This window comes from Rana temporaria, chromosome 2 (assembly GCF_905171775.1).
Source record: "Rana temporaria chromosome 2, aRanTem1.1, whole genome shotgun sequence".
NCBI classification, from domain to species: Eukaryota; Metazoa; Chordata; class Amphibia; order Anura; family Ranidae; genus Rana; species Rana temporaria.
This window is the reverse complement of record NC_053490.1, coordinates 454,215,736-454,236,143: the sequence shown is the minus strand read 5'-3', so window position 1 is coordinate 454,236,143 and position 20,408 is coordinate 454,215,736. Positions and strand designations below refer to the sequence as shown.

The following is a 20,408-nucleotide window of genomic DNA, read 5'->3' as shown; positions in this document are numbered from 1 at the left end:
TGTAATGCCGCGTACACACAGTCGATGGGAGCTTTTTGTCGGAAATTCCGACCGTGTGTAGGCTCCATCGGACATTTGCTGTCGGAATTCCCGACAACAAAAATTTGAGAGCTGGTTCTCAAATTTTTCGACAACAAAACTTCCACGGTTTTGTTGTCGGAAAGTCCGATCGTCTGTATGCGGCATTAGGGTCACACTAGGAACTGCAATTGAATCTCACAGGAAGTTTCTGCATGTTCCTTTGCGATTCACATGCAGTTTTGTGCAGTTTGATTTCAGCCCATTCATTTTGACACTCTGCACCAAAAAAAGTGCATGCACTACTTTTAGAAACCCATTGTAACTGGATTGCATAGTGCGGTGCCGCCCAGACATACTGCATTTGCAACCTGTCTTTGGGGTGTTGTTAACTTTGCACTGACACCACTGCAGATCACAAGGGCAGTGCGATTTGAATGGAGCAAGGGAAACTGCCATGGAGTGTGGGTTTCCTGCACAGAATTCTAGTACCTGAGAGTGTTATATCTAAACCCACGAACAAAATCTGAAAACATTACAGCCTACCGATCCTTGGAAGTGGTAGCTGCATTCGTTTTTCTGCCGGTAACATGCTTCCTGTCCTAGGCTGACGACCGTACTGAGCATACATAACACCATGTTAACATAACATAACCTCCTCTCTTCTTCACGGGGGGGGGGCTGTTTTGTAGTCCACAGAGATAGCAGGGAACAATGCTAACTGAACAGTCCAAAGGCAGAGAGCACAGAAAGTTATCAGCTTACAAGTTTTCTGGCTTGATGAACAATTATTATTAAACAATTATAATAAAATTAAAACACTTGTAACAAAATGCTTCTAATAGTATATTTAACAGACCAAAATGGAGTGAAAAAGACAGATTTATTGTTAGATTTTATATACACATAAATTTATATGGATTTACTATTAATAGCATTGGCCATAATTTATAAATATGCATTTTACATGTACCACTGAGCCCCCCTTTTAGCTTTAAATCAGAGAATAACTTCAGGAATTAAAAAGGCAGCATTATATTATATAACAGAACAAATATAGTCAAGTTATAGTAAGAACATTTGCAGTGTAGCACAAATACCGGAAGATACATGTAATAAAAAGATATCATAAGGCACACCTGTTCACACACCATATGGTTACTTGTCGTAGGTACAGTTTTTGCTTATACTAGTGTATAACCTAACCACTCTGTTGCTGAGCTGGTTTGACCTGTCCTTGAGTAATCTTGACCTTGTATGCATTAAGATAAAAAGCATTCTTTGTGCAGCAGCCCCCCCCCCCCCTCAGCCCCCATAATACTTACAGTACCTGATCCCCATCTCTATCCAGCGATGTCCACGAGTGCCTCGGCCATCCAGGACTCACCCTCCTGATCGGTTGAGATACATCAGAGGCACCATTGGCTCTCCCACTGCTGTCAATAAAACTCAGTTAGCCAATCAGGAGAGAGAGAGAGGGTGGGGCAGAACCACAGTTCCATGTCTGAATGGATACAAGCTGCTTGCTGTGGGGGCACTCTACACAAGGGAGGGGCCAAGAGCTCAAGCCAGGGACTCGGGAAGACCAGGATCCGAGCTGCTCTTGGAATGCAAAATGCAATACTCATTTTCTGTTGTGTAAGAAGATAAAGGGTTTTCTGCACCTCATCCGTGTTTTATTATTGCTAAAGCAAAAATTGAGTTATCTTTTAAAAATAACTTAACACACAATAAATAATGGCAATAAAATTAAGTACACCCCTAGGAGAAAATGTCCAAATTGGGCCCAAAGTGCCATATTTTGTGCGGCCACCATTATTTTCCAGCACTGCCTTAACCCTCTTGGGTATACAGTTCACCAGAGCTTCACAGGTTGCCACTGGAGTTCTCTTCCACTCATCCATGATGACATCACAGAGCTGGTGGATGTTAGAGACCTTGCGCTCCTCCACCTTACATTTGAGGATGCCCCACAGAGGCTGAATAGGGTTTAGGTCTGGAGGCAGGCTTGGCAAGTCCATAACCTTTACCCTCAGCTCCTTTAGCAAGGCAGTGGTCACCTTGAAGGTGTGTTTGGGGTCGTTATCATGTTGGAATACTGCCATGCAGCCTACTCTCCGAAGGGATGGGATCGTGCTCTGGTTCAGTATGTCACAGTACATGTTGGCATTCATGGTTCCCTCAATAAAATGTAGCTCCTCAGTGCCAGCAGCACTCATGCAGCCCCAGACCATGACACTCCCACCATCACTTGTCTTTGTACTCCTCACCTGGTTTCCAGCACACACGCTTGACACCATCTGAACCAAATAAGTTTATCTTGGTCTCATCAGACCACAGGACATGGTCCCAGTTATCCATATCTTTAGTCTGCTTGTCTTCAGCAAACTGTTTGCAGGCTTTCTTGTGCATTATCCTTAGAAGAGGCTTCCTTCTGGGATGGCATCCATGCAAACCAATTTGATGCAGTGTGTGGCGTATGTTCTGAGCACTGGCAGTCTGACCCCCCAACCCTTCAACTTCTGCAGCAATGCTGGCAGCACTTATACGTCTATTTCCCAAAGACAAACTCTGAATATGATGCTAAGCATGTGCACTCAACTTCTTTGGTCGACCATGGCGAGGCCTGTTCTGAGTGTAATCTGTACTGTTAAACTGCTGTCTGGTCTTGGCCCCTATGCTGAAGCTCAGTTTCAGGGTCTTGGCAATCTTCTTATAGCCTATGCTATAAGAAGATGGAAAAGATATAATAAAATATTTACTAAAATGTGAGGGGTGTACTCACTTTTCTGAAATACTGTACATAATAAAAATGGAAAGGTTTTATTTTTTTAAATATTATTAGCATTTTGATGAGGGAGAAACTAGGAACACGGCAAGCCAAAATATAAGCAGATTAAACATCAATTTTAATAATAAATCTCAGTATGAGTTTGTGAATTTGCAAATATAGATTGTAAATATGCACAACATTTTCCAATTTCCTTAAACAAATTTTAAAGCCAGCTTTTGTACTTGATAATATTCTGATCACTTTAATTGCTAATGACATTTTAAAACATCTTAAACTAAGAAAATGTTGGCAATCTTTCCAACACAATTTTCACAGATTTCCGCTTTGCACATTTGGATTGTGTCTAAGGCCTCATGCACACTTGAACGTTAAAATAACGTTATACAAACGCCAGTAGCTTTGCAGTGAGTTTTTCAACTTTTTTCAGCTTTTTCAACGTTTTTTCAATAGCGTTTTAAGCGTTTATTAGAGTTTTTTATCGTTTTCCGCGTTAGCGTTTTTTAGCGTTTTTTGGTTGAAGAAAAAAAAATATTTTTTTCTTTTTCAATGGATCAAAAACGTTAAAAACGCTGGTGAGTGAAGTTTTTGAGCGTTTATCAGTGTTTATTGACGTTTATCAGCATTTATCAGCATTAGAGCGTTTTTACAGCTGAAAAACGTCTCTCAGAACCCACTAGTTATTTTTGTTTTTTACTGCTCAAAAACCCCACTACCCAAAACTGCTGATAACAGCCTATGTGAGCATGGACACATAGAAAAACATGATGGAGAGTTTATTGACTGTAGAAAAAACGTCTACTGCCAAAAACAGCTGCTGTAAAAACTTTCAAAAACTTCCAGTGTGCATGAGGCCTGATTGACTCAAGCTAATAACAGCACCCCAAAAAAATAATTTATTTTAGGCTGGGTTCACACATGTGCAGTTCCCAGTCCTTTGCGTTTACCAGCTCAGGTGCAATTCAGTTCTAAATTTTTGCCTGAATTCACACCTGAACAGGACCCAAAGATGCACAGGACCCTTTTGGAATGCGGACCATGGCCGCCCTGGACATGTGTGAACCAGCTCCATTGCTGAGCAAACTTGCATGTCAAGAGAATTGGATGCAGGAGAAACTGCATTCAATTTGCACATATGTAAACCTAGCCTAAGGGGCTTCTTTATTAAACTGGGAAAAAAGGAGATAGTATGATCCATGGCAACCAATCACAAAAATACATTAATTTTATAATTTGCCCTAGGGATTGCAGAATATTTTATTTTATTCGTGTGAAACCACTTAACCTGCTAATCTCACAATGTTTGTCAGCATAGTAAAAACGATTTACCAGAAGACAAGATTACCTATCTCATGTCTTGCAAAAATGTATCATGTCTGGCTTGCCTTTGGCTTTGGTATATATTCTAGGCGTTAATAGTATTGTGAAAAAGAAAAAAGAAAAAAACAGTGCAGCGCTAGTGAGTGATATTGTGCTCATATAAATTAATAATAAACAAAAAAAGTCATTCTGGAATAAACTGAAAATATAGCCAGAATAGGAAAAAACATAAAAATGCAGATGGATATATGAAGAAAAAGTCTTAAAAAGCCACGAAACAAAGTTCATATGACTCTATCCAGTAATTTTCCTTGTGAAAGAGAAGTGGATTGTGCAGACAATGTGAAAGACTCTTGATTGATGTGAGGTAAGCTGTCACCAATACACCCGTGAGGAAGGATAAGATTGCCTGCTTACCAGATGAAAAGACTGTTTTGCATCAGTCTAATAGGGCCTGTGGGAAGTCTGGTCTCCCAATACCTTAGCCGTCAAGATAACCACGGTATAGCTCAGCATACAATCCGAAGAGTCATAAACCTGCAAGAATACACGAACAGGAAGATATGTGACCATTCACCTTTATGACTTGCAAATAGTATTGTGTATCAAGTGTTGATATATTGCTACTACATTATCTTTAGAACCAGAGTGATTGGGCTGGGATGTTGTTTAGTTTGCTTTGTATTGGTTAAAAGTTTATTACATTTGAACCTTAAAAAAATATAGTTTGCCATAGGGCAAAACACAACAGAAGGAAATGTTTTTCAAAGACAGCAAGGCTGAGAGCGATAGCCCAGGCTGTGATTGGGATAAGAAATATCACTAAGGAAAGTGAGAGTGACAACATAACAGACGGAGCCTCTTGGGAGACAGAGGTGTGAAAAAATACAGACAAAACAAATTAACCTGCAGAAGCCAAGTCGATGAGACTATTCTTCAAGGGCTGATAATCACGCTAATGGCCCAGCAGAAACAGTCATCAAAGGGAACCAAAAACAAAAATCTGCAGAAAAACAAACAGGATGTAATTTAGGGAGCAGTGACAAAGACAGGTGTTGAATCAGAATAATCATGGTAATGCTACGATGATGATTATTGAATAGTATACTGCCATTTCTCCATGTATGTGACTAGTGAATTGGGAGCCATGTTAAAATCACTTTGTGTAGTATTCAGATATTAGGATATGTATTTCATACAATGTTATATTTTTTTTAGATAGAAGTATCAATCAATTTTAACCAGATAGTAATCATTGTTCTAACTGTGACTTTCACTGAAATCTGATTGGCTTCCATTAGTTAATTCAGTTTCCATCTTTGTTGCTGTGTATATTCAATAAATAAGCCAGCATTTGTTCTGAGAGTGTCTGTGATGACAAATTGGAATACAAAATGCAATACTCATTTTCTGTTGTGTAAGAAGATAACCTCATCCTTGTTTCATTATTGCTAAAGCAAAAATGGAAGAGAACAGTTTTACATAACAAATGTTTTTTTTCTTCCAAGCTACAGGGCCAGCAGCAAAACTGATGCACACATAAAAGTAGCGGGGAAAGTTTCAGTCTTTGTTGAGGCAAAAATAAGAAACTGTAAGGAAAAAAAATTTAGAAGGCAGGCACTCAACTTGTTTTTATGGTAAAGGCTTTTTAGTTTTTTGAAAGAGTGCTTGTAAGCCTCTTCTTTTGTGTCAATTAAAACCCAACTTCCCACAGATTTTGTGAAGAAAAAAGTTCATTAGACTTTAGAATGATGATAGGACAGGATACAAAAACAGCCGGTAGGTACGGGGCAGACACAGCCCCCATTCGATACACAATACATGATGACTAAGTACAGTAACATGCAAAAACTAAAAAAGAAAAAATAACAGAGTTTACTGGTACAGAGGATGACACAGTGATACAAAGTGAGAGTCGTGGCCCTTTGTGCCCTGCAATTACAGTGCAATGATGCAAAAAGCAACATCGACAGGAGAGGAGATGAAGAGGAAAAGGTCGCTGTGTGTCATATGACTGTCCTGAAGTCATCTGGTAAAGATAAATATATCAAAGAATGTAGTGTCAAAGAGTACAAGTCCCTGAGCCTCTTCTGCTTGCTAGAACAACAACAACAACAACTCTCCTGCTTGAGGCTTTAACCCTCCACCAACTTGTGCCAATCTTCTTGCCAGAGGTCTGATCATGACATTCCTGGCCATTGACCTTTATTTCCCAAGAAAGGAATGCCCACACAAAAAGGTATCATTTCTTATGATGGCATTACAGTCACATAATTTAGTCATGTTATCCGGGGTCACTTTACAGCATGTTGTCAATCACATATAGTGGACAACCACAGCAGTCACATGTGAAAGCAGCACACAGTATATTTTAGTAAGCCATCTTCCTACTCTGTCTCCTCCCGGTGTCATCAGTACTGACTCAGAGGGTTCTGGTGTTTGCTTGGTATCCAGGTCACTGTTCCATACATGTAGCCTTCCTGAGGCAGGATCACTGCAGTCACATCTGGCCTAGGTACACTCCTCTCTGGTCCTTCAGGGGGATAGCCTCACTCCAAGGAACACTTGGCCTGACCTAAAAGGCCTTTTGCAATCTGCTCAAGCTTCCTTCACCATAAGAGTCAGGATGTCTACAATCAGCTCTTCGGGGGTTAAGGTCTGTTTCTCCCAGTCTTCCAGCCCTATCCAGGGCCTCCACTTGCTGACTACATCTGCCTGATAGTGGGGTCTCTAGCTCCCATGCCCCAACTCCTCTAGTGCTCCTCTCAACCTGGTTTACAATTGGGCACTGACTCACCCAACTGCCCAACTACAGGAGGGCTCTAGCATAAAGGGACCTAGTGTCTATAACCTGACAGTATTTTGGGACAGATTCACCTAGTGGCAGACTAGCTAACTGCACCTGCTTACAAGTCAAATCTAGTATTTTAAGTCTTCCAGATCACCAAGATCATACCTTCTTTAACTTTTGGGACCTGTACTAGTCCATGGAAGTGCAAAAGTAGCTTGATCAGAAGCTTAAGGGTATATTCACAGCTTAGCAGCTTCATTACAATGCAGCAGTTGGTGTGTGGTGTGTTGTAGTAGGATATCTGCAGTGCCAATGTCCTGATCACACTCATTTTTGCACTGTTCACTTTTCACACAGTGATATTTCATTAAGTTCTGTTGGCTGTTGCATGACCTGTCAGACTTTTTTTTAGTGCACACCACTGCAATGTGGTGGTGTGAAGCAGTTACGTAGGAGACAAAGCATTTTGCCTTGTCTTGCGGTGGGACTGCACTGGAATAGCTTCCAAACTCAGTCCCACCGCACCTGGTGTGAATGGGCATTAAATGTTAGTCAACTGCAGTGAAAATGCACATCTAAAGGAATTCAGAAGTATTTCACATTTATCTCAAATTCAAGCTGAATGCACTTAAGAGCATGCTGCACAAGCCCGAACCCCTGGTTGAATTGATCTTAATCAGTTAGGGTTTATGTAATATTTAGATGCATCAAGGACTTTGTCAGCAGGGTCACAGGAACAATGACTGCCAGAGTGCACAGCAAGGACGGTGACACCATTTTCTCTGATATGCCTTGTACACATGACCGGTTTTCACAACGAGAAAACTGCCATTTTTTATATTGGTCGTGAAAACTGGTCATGTGTATGTTCCCTAGCAGTTTTCTCAACGAAAAAACTGCCCGTAAAAAAATTGAAACCAGCTTTCTTTTTTATCATTGTGTTTCCCGTCAGTGTTTTTCTTGTCACGAAAAATGGTCGTGTGTATGCTTTTCCCGAGGGGAAAAAAAACGTGCATGCTCAGAGTCAAGTATGCAGCCCAAAAGCAGCCCAAAGGGTGGTGCCATTTGAAAGGAACTTCCCCTTTATAGTCCCGTCGTAAATCACTGCGCTTTGGTCGGACATTTTTTTGCATGAATGCAAGTCAGGCTGGAGAGGAATCACGTCAGGAAAAACTTAGTTTTTTTCCTGCCGAGAAAAATGGTTGTGTGTACGAGGCATTAGAGTTAAAGAATACTCTCATATTCTGCTAACTGGATGGTGATACTCCACTATGTATGCATGCATCAGAAATTGATGGGCTCTTAGAGCTGCATGTACAGGGGATTGCAGAAGGCTGATATAAATCCAGATTCAGGTATATATGCCAGTCGTATTGAAAAATAAATTGTATTAATATGAAGGAATACACAGCTGCAATAAATGGTGTGCTTTATATCTGCTCACCCTTTAACACTGCTGTTTACACAACTTGAGATCCTTATTACTATTAGCAGACTATTGTCCATTTCCAAAATAAATAATGATAATTCCAAAGTACTAAGGGATGGTAAATAAAATACTGCATACTCAGGTGGTTGTATGTAGAGTGTGATATTAACATTTATGTTGGCATATAATTCAACTTGGTTATTCCAGAAAGTCTGATAGTCACTCTATCCAATATTGGGCTTATCAGCTTTAATGGTGCTGCAAATGTCTATATTTTAGCATTTTCTTCACAGTTTCATCATCATGAAAAGTTAGTTTCTTTAAACCAGCATTAGCACACTTAGAAAATAATACGATATCACAGTCTAGATTTGTGTGTTCACTGAGAGTCTTACAGGAGCCTCTGATTGTTTAGGCTGGAAGTGTTGAATTTTCTACAAGAACCTCTATTATTGATATGGTACTGCGCTGAGAAATGATAAGTGCAGCATACATCTCGAGGCTTTCGTCTTGATTTCTTATTCTGTAGAAAAATAGGTAGTTTGAGAGGGAAAAAAAATCTTCCTGATACACAAGGCGCAGAAACACTGAACAGTGAATGTCAGACTGAAATGATGAAAGTGCACCTGTCACCTACACAATTTGGTACAATTATGCACTAAAAATTCAGAGAATTCATTAATCTTTAATAAACTACCAGTAGGATATTTTCTTGTACGCCAGTCCACATAGCTGTTACAGCCATGAGTAGGTGGAAAGAAATGCTGTAGGCACTATTTAACCTAACAGAAGGCACGCAAAGAAAGCCCTTCAATTCTAAGTCTGTCACTATTCATCTTTAAAGAAGTCAGGATAGAAAAAAACTTTTTTTATATATTACCTATTTATTTTTATTTTTTTTAACTTTGAAAAGTTAATCTTATTTTAAAGAAAAATGCAAGGCATGGATATTTTACATAGTTACATTGGCCAAGGTTGGACCATACCATAACTGTGGGATCCCTCCAGAAGTTAGAAATCACTGTAGTAGGTACCGCTATTCCACTGATCTCCGCTAGCTTCCCAGTCCTGTGCTGAGTGGCTGCCATGCTGCATTCTGAACACAGGAGGTAGCTTGCTTGGCATGGGTGCCATTCAGAGAGCTCTTTGCATTTGTTTAGTTAAGGCAACGTGTTCTCTAATTAGATGAGGTAGAGAGGTAAGATGATGATCAAGGCCTCCACCTGGCTGAACATTGCCTAAAAATAATTCTACATTTAAACAATATACGTATGTCACAGCGCTGCCCATTATGTTAACACAATCTTCAATCATTGAACCAAATTAAATAAGTGACAAATATTACATTTCTATAATCTAACATTTTTGGATTTTATATAGGTTACTTGGCTCCTAAACCACAGCCAGGTTACCATTTGCTTGCCATTATAAACATTCTACATACAAAAAAAAGAGGATCTCTTACTGGCAGTGTATGTCTAGCCAAAATATTTTAAAGCAGGCAAGGGTTAAAACTCCTATTTTTATTATTATTATTATTGCCTATGCCCCCACTGCGGAGGTTCGCTCTCTTTAATTCTTTTGGCGACCATAGTCACTATGATGGAAAGTAATGGGAAATCAAAACTTTTATAGTATTCACCACAACAAGAGGTAGGGGGAAAACTACCAATGCAGACAACTTTTCTGGTAACAACTGTCTAAGATAAGATGTCCTCTCACTTCCAGTTATGATTCTGGAACAGGAAGTGAAGAAAAATCTCTCCAGCAAGAAAGACCATTCCCTATTTTATCTAAAACCAAAACAAGTTTGGACTGATGATATATTTTAAAACATAAATTTACATACAAAAAAGTAAAAAATAAACAGAAGGAACATTACTTTCCTTTAGTGGGATGTTTCCCTTGTGCTTCTGTCTTCTAGTTCAGAAGAAATCTTCCATCTCATTACGACAGCTTCTATGAATGAAACATGATCTATGAATGAAGGATAGGCTGATGATTCAAAGGTCCACCTCCTCAATTCATAGATTGTGTTTCATTCAAATTTCTGTAGTATAGCTTCTATGAATGGAGTAGCCGGGTGTAAAGGGCAGGCATAGTAGAGTATCCTTGATTAGAACCTGTGACAGCTCCTCATTCAAGATTACGGCAGCAGGGGTAGGGGATTCAGAGGAGGAAATAGAGGACAGAAGCACAAGGACACATCACACTGAAGGTAAGTAATATCCCTTGTGCTTACGTTGTATTCTTTTTTATGTAAATTTAGGTTTAGGCAGATGGGTTGGTGGGCATTGTAACAGTACAAGGTTGTCACTGTGAGAAGAAAGGAAAGAAGACTAGTGTTCCTGGGTTGTTAAATACTCAGGTCTGAGGATAGCTCAGAGCTTCCATTTTAGAGACAGCTCCCAGTGGGGGAGACGGAAGGTCTTATTGAGGGGTCAGAGGGCCTAGCAAGAAGCCAGGAGACAATGGGTCTCAGTTCCAGGAGTCAGGTTGGTTCTTATCGGGTGTCAGGAGAACACCAATCCATAGGCCAGAGTTGGGTAATGCAGCAGAGCCCTGTGACTAAAGGCTAGAGAGCCAAGTATACAGGAGAGATGGACAACACAGCCAGGGAGACTGGTAAGAGGTTCATCATAGTACTGCAGTTGAAACTGAGTGTGCTTATGAGTCAGGTGGCTCTGCATTTTCTAGAGTTTGTATTCAATGCTGAAGCTGGTAAAACGTGGGAAACTGTTGTTGGACTGTTGTCATACTTTCTGCCGCTTTAATAAAAGTGGGCTACCAGGCCCTTAATTATAGTTCCTGTCTGCTTTGGATTCATGGTATCAACGTATCTACAATAGAAAGAAGGAACCGCCGCTCCAGATGATGTACCTCAGTGGTGAATAAACGTATCTACCATGAGTGCTAATGACCCCACGTCACAGCATATTAAACCAATTTTTAGATTTCTTCTTAAAACATACAAAAATTATAAAGTATTACTTTACCAAAACATACAAGGTCACCACACATGCCAAGGGTCTTCGTGTGTAGTGCTTAACAAGGAGACCCAGCTAATACTGAGTTAGGAGGAGATCACATTTTTATTCTGTGTTCACTAAATTTTTGTCCAGGCGACAGTGTCACTAAAACAGAAAGTGAGGGGAAATCAAACTTTTTACAGTTCTTACAGGATTAGTAGGAAATCTCCCAATGGCAGTAACTATTATGATGACAGTTGTAGGGTGGACATTTCCCAGAACTTCCTTTTCTTGCTTCGGGGCCGTGAGAAGAAATCTCTCTAACAAGGTCAAAGCTAGCAATAAGGCCCAAAGTAGCTTGTCCTCCCACTATATCTAAGGAAAAATCAAAACGTTTTGTCAGATGCTCCATCCTTATATGGGGTTACATATATTCAGTCCAATAGTATACATAGGTAAGTCATTTTATATTAGCTAACTTCTGCTATTGGTAAATTACAGCTCACGACATTTTGAACTTTAATATGAAACTGAATGATGGAATTTGTAGTTCCGCCATCCCAAGACTTTAGGTTAGCTTTCTCTACCTAAGCAGCCTTTAAATGACTTCTGCAATATATTGCTGGAAACAGTTGAAAATTACAGCTCGTTGAGCAAGAACTTATTATGAGGGAAAATAATAGCATTCTCATTTTCTGACACTCCCTTGTACAGAAGAAGATGAGCAGGTCTGTGGGAGGAAGGGATAATAAGGGAGAACTCGGATGAAATGTTGATAAACACAAGCGAACAAGTGAAAATGATTAGGGAAGATGCAGTGGATTTGGAAGAAAGGTCAGAGCGGATGATAAATACATTTATTAATTACTGTGCCGGTACAGAAGGAAAGTGTTGTAGAGAGTGTTCATCAGCTGAATGGATTTCAAAATTTGCTGAGGTGAATCATTCATTAGTGTAATACTTGTACTGCGGATCCCTTATGTAGCATGGCAGTGCTCAGCCCTGTGCTATCAGTGGAATAGTAAAAAAGATTTAAGGTGGCTCTGGCTTCCAGCTATTTTGTCAATTTCCTTTGTGGCTACACAGCAGTTACATTAAGGGGGAACTAGAGACATTTCCTATGGTTCATAGATATATACGCCGACATGATCAGCAACAGTAAGTGATCATTTGCCTGAATGTTAGAACTTGTAAAAAAGTGTATACTTTATCTAAACCTAATCACTAAAATCTCAGACAAGCTTTAAAGTGGAAGAGCTATGCAATGCATGAACAGCTCAGTTTCAACACAGTGCCTATGTGCCGGGATGACTGAATTTCTGTACATGTGCAGGAGTGACATTATCCTGTGTTGGCCAATCAAGATGGCCAAAAATTGTCACCTGGAAGAAGCCGGCGAGAAGATGCCATAACTGGTAAGGGACCTCACCGAAGTTGGACTATTGAACCAGAGATAAATATTTTGGAGTTTAGTTCTGTTTTTAACCACTTCAGCCCTGGATGGTTTTGCCCCTTTCCTGACCAGGCCGTTTTTTGCAATACTGCACTGCATTGCTTTAACCGCTTACTCACCGCCCTATAGACGATATACGTCTACAAGGCGGTTCCTTAACTCTGGGAGGACGTCCATGGACGTCCTCCCAGAATTGCGCTCCCGCGCGCCCCCTGGGGCGCGCACACGGGAATGTCACGGATCACGGTAAATCGCCGCTGATAGCGGCGGTTTACCACGTGATCGCTCCGTCCAATGACGGAGCTATCACTTGTAAACAAACCTGTTTGTGATGATGCCGGTTCCTCCCTCCCCTCTATGTACCGAACGGTACAGTGTGAGAGGAGAGGGGAGAGAGCGGATGCAGCACGAGTGCTGTGGACTGGATCTGTGACAAATGCAGTCACAGATCCAGCCATCCATCCCTGATCAGCCATCCCTGCCCCATACTAAGACTACTCTACTGTGCAATACTCTGCAATACCCCACAATACTCTGCAATACCCCACACTACTCTGCAATACCCCACAATACTCTGCAATACCCCACACTACTCTGAAATACCCCACAATACTCTGCAATACCCCACAATACCCTGCAACATCGCCTATGGGGATTTTTAAGTAGCAAAGTTTGGCGCCATTTCACAAGCGTGTGCAATTTTGAAGTGTGACATGTTGGGTATCTATTTACTTGGCGTAACTTTGTACCACCAAAAGAATGCTCTATATGTGTGAAAAAAAGGACGAAAATTTCATTTGGGTACAATGTTGTATGACTAAGTCATTCAAATTGTGAGAGCACCGAAAGCTGAAAATTGGTCTGGTTATTAAGTGGGTTTACGTGCCTGGTGGTCAAGTGGTTAACTGACAATTGCGCGGTCGTACAACACTGTACCCAAATTAAATTGATGTCCGTTCTTTTCCACAAAAATAGATTTATTTTCTTCTTTCGAGTGTGTAATGGACTCTGGACACCCTGTTGGGTATTTCCTCGAGAAAGCTGTAGAGCTAATCCTATTATCATAACAATGACCACCTTAGATAGTCCTTTTCCCCCATAGGAATATCTTATGTATAAGAAGCCAAAAGCAATTAGTGACCAGCTCTGTCTGGATAACTTAAGAACACACTAAAACACAGAGTTCCCCAGGGAATGGTTCTCCCAGGGCCCAAAGTCTGTGACAAATCACCTCTGCAGTTTTTTATTTTTTGACAGAAAAAAGACAGAACACAGAAAAAAAAAAAAAACTTTTAACTTTCTGCTATAAAACACAAATTTCTTCATCAATTTAGGCCAATATGTATTCTGTTACCAGTTTTTGGTAAAATAAAATCCCAATAAGCGTATATGGATTGGTTTGTGAAAGTGAAAGTGAAAGTTATAGGGCCAGATCCACGTAGGGTGGCGTATTTTTAGGCAGGTGTAGCGTATCGTAGTTACGCTATGCCGCCGCTACTTTGAGAGGCAAGTGCTGTATTCACAAAGCACTTGCCTCTAAAGTTACGGCGGCCTAGCGTAAATCTCCCGGCGTAAGGGCGCGGAATTCAAATGATGAACAGGGGGGCGTGTTTTATGTAAAACAAGCTTGGCCCCATGTAAATTACACTTTTTTCATACGGCGCATGCGCGCGCATTCTCAGTATCACGTCGGATTTTCAAATAAAATTACGCCCGCTCAATGCCTAGACGACGTGAACGTAATTTACGCAAAGCCCTATTCGCGAACGCTTTACGCAAACCACGGAAAATTCTACGCTGGTCCGACGTCCATACTTAACGTTGCGTACGCCTCATAGAGCAAGGGTAACGTTACGCTGAAAAAAGCCTTACGTAAACGACGTAAAAAAAGCGCCGGGCGGACGTACGTTTGTGGATTGGCGTATCTAGCTAATTTGCATACTCGACGCTGAAATAGACGGCCAGCATAAATATGCACCTAAGATCCGACGGCGTACTAAGACGTACGCCAGTCGGATCGAGCCAACATTCAGTCGTATCTTGTTTTGTGGATACAAAACAAAGATACGACGGGGCATCTTAGAAATTACGCGGCGTATCAATAGATAGGCTGGCGTAATTTCTTTGTGGATCTGGGCCAAAGTGTCTACAAACTATGGCATAGATTTAAGGACTTTTCTTTTTGTTTATTGTTTTTACTAGTAATGGCGGCATTCAGTGATTTATAGCGAGACTGCGACATTGAAGTTGACAAATCTGACACTTAAGCCTTGTACACACGGGCAAACATGTACGATGAAAACGGTCCGCTGGACCGTTTTCAGCGTACATGTCTGCCTGGGGATTTCTGTATGATGGCTGTACTCACCATCATACAGAAATCCGCGCGTAAACAATACGCGGGGCGTGGCCGCGCCGTCGCCGCGACGATGATGCGGCAACGTGGGCGGCCCTGCCAGTTCAATGCTTCCACGCATGCGTCGAAGTCATTCGACGCATGCGAGGGATGGCGGGCGCTCGGACATGTACGGTAGGTCTGTACAGACGACCGAACATGTCCGAGCGGACAGGATTCCAGCGGGCTGTTTCTAAACAAGTTTGGAAATATTTGTCTGCTGGAAAAAGGCCCGGCGGGCAAATGTACGCTAGAATGCTGTCCGCTCGGGCCTACACACGACCGAACATGTCTGCTGAAACTGGTCCGCAGACCAGTTTCAGCAGACATGTTCGGTCGTTTGTACGGGGCCTAAGTGATACTTTTTGGGGACCAGTAACACCAATACAGTGGTTAGTGCTAAAAAAAATTCCACTGTCACTGTATAAATGCCACTGGCAGGGAAGGGGTTAACATCAAGGGCAATCAAAGGATTAAGTGTGCTCCAATGGAGTGCTTTCTAACTGTGGGGGGATGCTTTAACTGAAAGAAAACAGAGATCAAGAGAACAAGATCTCCATTTTCCTCCCTCACAGCACAGCGGTCCTTGTTTACATAGGCAGACCGCCATTCTGCCTCTCCTGTGAATGATCGGCGGGTCCCAGTGTCTATTGTGGCTACCCGACCTGCTGATTGGCTCCCGCTGTGTCCAATCACAGTGGGAGCGGGGCATCCGGCCGTGCATTGAGTCCCAGTGCCAAGAAAATAAATCACATACAGGTGCCGCCCTGCCATACGTGGGGCGGTACTTAAGTGGCTAAGCTCCACTGCAGCTCTGTATTCATTTAACATCTTTAAACAATTTCAAGCTACCCAAAATATACTGCGGAGGGCGGACCAGGCAGGAAAAGCGATGTACTTCTACGTCGCTACCTGCTTCTTGGGGGAATGCACATGCATGATCCCCCCCCCGGCCCCGGACACCTCAAGTGGTTGTACACAGTGGGAGTCTGTCAGCAAGTCCCAGCCAATGATTAATGGCCAGGACTTGCTGCTCGTGGCTTCACTGTGTAAGTGGGTGCAGAGGACACGTGTGACAACGGAAACTCCATAGTAAGTCTATGGATGATGTCACTTCCCATTAATTTCACAGCTGTTGTCAGCTGTGTGCTCTGCATAGCTTCCACCACTGCAGATCGGGTTGGATCGGCTTCAGAAAAGGTATGTATACTGATTTCTTTTTTACAGGGCTAGATAGGTTAGTGATAGAATGTGAATGTCTGTAGATGCTGGGATTTTAGTTTTAGGGTGGACTTACACTTTGGTAAGTAGAACAGCACATATACTGTGTTTTATCAGTGTATTTACCAACTGGAGTTTTAGTATGTTAATGCAATTCTTTTTTAAAGTGTCAAATTTTTTCTAATTTGCAGTTTGGATTAAAAATCATACAAGATGACCCTACTGTGAAGGTCTTTCTTTAAGCACTACCTGTTATAGAGTGACAACTGTCTCCCAGTTGTACACAACAGAGTTTACACAGGGTTTACACTCGGCACTCCCACAGCTGAACGGCGTGGCGGGGAAGTTGCATATCAACGAGAGGCATTGCCCTATCAAGAAAAATGAACTTTGCCTTGAATGGTCAAGGTGACCTTTTTTTTGTTTGTTTTCTTCTCACCCACTAAGCTGAACAAGCTCCATAAAAACACTAAAATACTTTCAACAGATTCCCATTAACCGAGATGTAGTTTTACAAAGAAATATCAAATAAAATATTATATTTTCCAGCAAAACGTAAGGTCAGAGTAGGGGAACTGTTCTGCTCCAAGCACATTTCTCTTACTTCAGAAAATAGAAATAGTTCAGTAAACACTTGAAATGTGACATAAGATAAAACAGTTTGGCCACTATGGTTGATTTTGGCTGTCCTTCACTGCGGGCATGACACTCGATGCTCATCTCAGTAGACTCTCAGGCCCCTTGTACCCACATAGATAAAGAAATCACATGTGCTCCAGACATCTTCTGCTGGCATTTTTCCCACTAGCTACATTGATCCCTTCAGGTTTTTTATGCGAGTTGCAGCTACTGGAAATAGATTTTTCTCTTTTGCCTTGATTGGGGTCAGGTCTAGATGAACTTTTCTTTCATCCTTCAGGCTCAGAAAGTGAAACTAAAAGAAGCACCCATTTTTTTTTTTTTTTAAGAAATTTGGCCTTGAAAAAGGTCAGAAATAGCTTTGCTGCAGAACAGGGATTCATCTTGGGTCAAATGTCTGTGATTACAAGTTACTTATATTTGGGTTAACAGAAGAAATATCTGAACTAAGAAATCTTGCTACAGGAAACTTTCAAAATTCTGTTTTTCCATTATTTGCAATGCCTTAAAGATAAAGTAGTTAGCAATTAGTGTAGTGAATGCAGATGTTTTATCCCTCTCTACTAGAGGTGCACCAAATGTAATTCTGGAAAACTGTTTATGAGATATATCAAAAAATGTCGGGAATAGAGAGGGATCTAAATATAGATACCTCATTACTATCTCTGATGCCAGAATCAATAAAGAGTATTAAGAAGGATATTTTTCATCACATGACATCAGCAACTAGAACAATAATAGCTCACAAATAAAGAGAAAATAAAAGCCCAAATATAGCAGAATATTGATATGTGAAATGAACGAAATACAATATATGGAAAAACAGATGAGAGAAGAAGGACACATAAATAGTCAAATGCCAGAAATATGGCAAAATGGGATGAATTTCGTCTCTCAAAAAGGATAAAAGAATATTTATAAATGAAAAGTAATGTAAAAATACGAAGAGGAAATATAAATTAAATATAAAATGAGCAAATGGAAAGGGAGAGAATAGGGGGGTTAGGGGGTTCTTTTGTTTCTCTTTTGGATGAATGGATGTGAGAATGAAAGGGATTGGAAGATAGTTGAATAAATGTAGGTATATGTTGTAGCAAATGTTGTTTTAAAGATAATGTGAATTATGGAAATTTAATTCTGTATATTGAATAATAAGTAGGAACAAATACATAATGTGACAGAATCTCGTTTAAATTAAAACTTTTTTGTATTTAAGAAAAAGACCAATAAAAATAAATTGAAAACAAATGTAAATTTTTGGTGCCAAAACCAAAAGTGCAGAATGAACTTGGCCGGAAACCGAAACTGAAAATTACAGTTTTAAAAAAATATTCATATTTTTATATATAATTGTATTATATTCGACATTTTAATTAATATCATTAATTTAAATTATTTGAATTGTTCTTCGACCATTATTGGAACCTTTAGTGCAAGAAAACCTCAAGAACAATGTATCCCTTTAAATTCTATGTATCTTTAAATTCTATGTATCACACTGGTCCGTTGCGATTCCATTGTGGAGTTAAAAATCCTGCTTGCTGCATTTTTGGTCAGTTAAAAAAAAACGCACAAAAAACACACCTCCCAGTTCAAATGCATTGAAAACGCAGCAAGAACGCATCATTAGTGCACCAGGGTTATGTATTTGATGTGGTCAGTGAGTCACATGACCTATGAAAAACCCCATATGCACAGCGTGGTAAAATCGGGGCATGTCACGGTAAAATCACAGTAAAAGTGGCTAAAATTTTCTCTAAATTTTCTCTAAATTCGCGGTACAATTTTGGTACCATTATCGGCACCATGGCCAAATGCCGATAACACGATTTTCGGCCGACATTCACAAAATATTTTGGCACCAAAATTTCGGTTCATCTCTACTCTCTACATACTTTGAGAATTGAAGGTGAAAAATTAGCATTGTGTTCCAAATGTTAGTTATGTACTTGTAGGAAAGTTTTTTTTTTTTTCCAACAAAATATAATTAACTTGTGCTTTTGTCTTTTGCTTAGGCTTGATTACCGCAGTAATAAATGGAATTGACAACAAGGTAACTGGAAGCTGGAATACAAAACGAGGCCCGACTTCCACTACAGTTGTTGGAGATCTAGAAGGAGAGGTACCTTTTATTACAACAGCACCTACTATGACATTGTTGAACCACCACCCTCTACTGGAAGGAATTCTCCATGAAAGTATCATGAAAAAGGACTTCCGGCACCTACCACCCTACTTTACTAGGACCAAACAATCACAGGACAATAGTGAGTTAAGTGATAAATTATCAGAACGCAAAACAAGAATTAACCTGGCTCATCCGGACAATGTTCCAATGTTCCATGCGGATTTCTCTACACCCACAATGCCACTTACGCCATCCACAATGATAATGGACACTACATCTGTTGTTACTGAAAATCAAAAAGACTTTGGTGTTGTATTGGAAACTGTGTCATTGGTACCAGTAGTAGATTCTTTACCAACCTCTGATGCTCATTTTATACTTCAGACTGATAAGAGTAAGGTTGATTATGGTCCCCAGCAACATATAAGCCATATAGAGCTGCCATCTGTCACTCACACTAGTTCCTCATTTTCTGTTAAGGACAGTGTTTCATCTGCTACTTCTGGAATTAGTAAAAGCACTTACAGAACTCCAAAACATGCAAGCATTCCAGACAGAAAGGCGATTTCTTCCAGCATATCTCCAGTCACCGCATTTGAAGAGGAAGAGGAAACCACTACAAGTACCATTATTACTACAACTGTGACCACAACTGTGCCAGCACCAGGTAACTGTGATATTGTGGACATTAACTCCATGAATTAAAACAGAATCCTGTTTAATGAATGTGTAGTGTGTGTATGTATAGTCAATTTTTGTTTTTAAATCTTGGACAGAGTAGGGAGGAGTTAAAGGTGTATTTGTTGCTGTCTGTGTCTTGCTGGGATGATTTCCTTGAGATTCTGATCCAGAGACACAGCAGGAAGTTAGAGGAAGTCTCTGCAAAGTAAATGGAATTGCCCTCCTAGGTAGTTGTCACAGTCACTGTAAGATTTACCCTCAGCTCTTGTTTTGGTGATAATTCTAACATTTTGGATCTCCCATATGTTTCAAATAGAGATAACCTACCTAGCAGGAGCACAGACAAACCATAAAATAGTGAAAGGGATCTACTCATCTTTTCTAATCTAAATAAATGTGGCTATACATACATTAATAAAGGCGGTATGCTTGGTATTAGCTTAGGAGATATGTGCAATACAAACAAAAACTATGGCTGTCCAAACTCTGAAAGCAGAGTAATTTTGGAACACTATGGCCCCGTACACACGACCGAGTTTCTCGGCAGAATTCAGCCAGAAACTCGATCGGAGC

At 40.5% G+C, this 20,408-nt stretch overlaps 1 protein-coding gene across 1 annotated transcript in view; it reads left to right on the top strand.

Annotated features, from left to right (window-relative positions):
• The window catches only part of SEZ6 (seizure related 6 homolog), an 878,191-nt gene that overhangs the window by 416,640 nt on the left and 441,143 nt on the right, over window positions 1-20,408 (top strand). Inside the window, exon 3 of the mRNA XM_040338538.1 lies at window positions 19,042-19,821. Coding sequence (XP_040194472.1) covers window positions 19,042-19,821 — 780 coding nt within the window. The remainder of the gene's footprint in view (window positions 1-19,041; window positions 19,822-20,408) is intronic.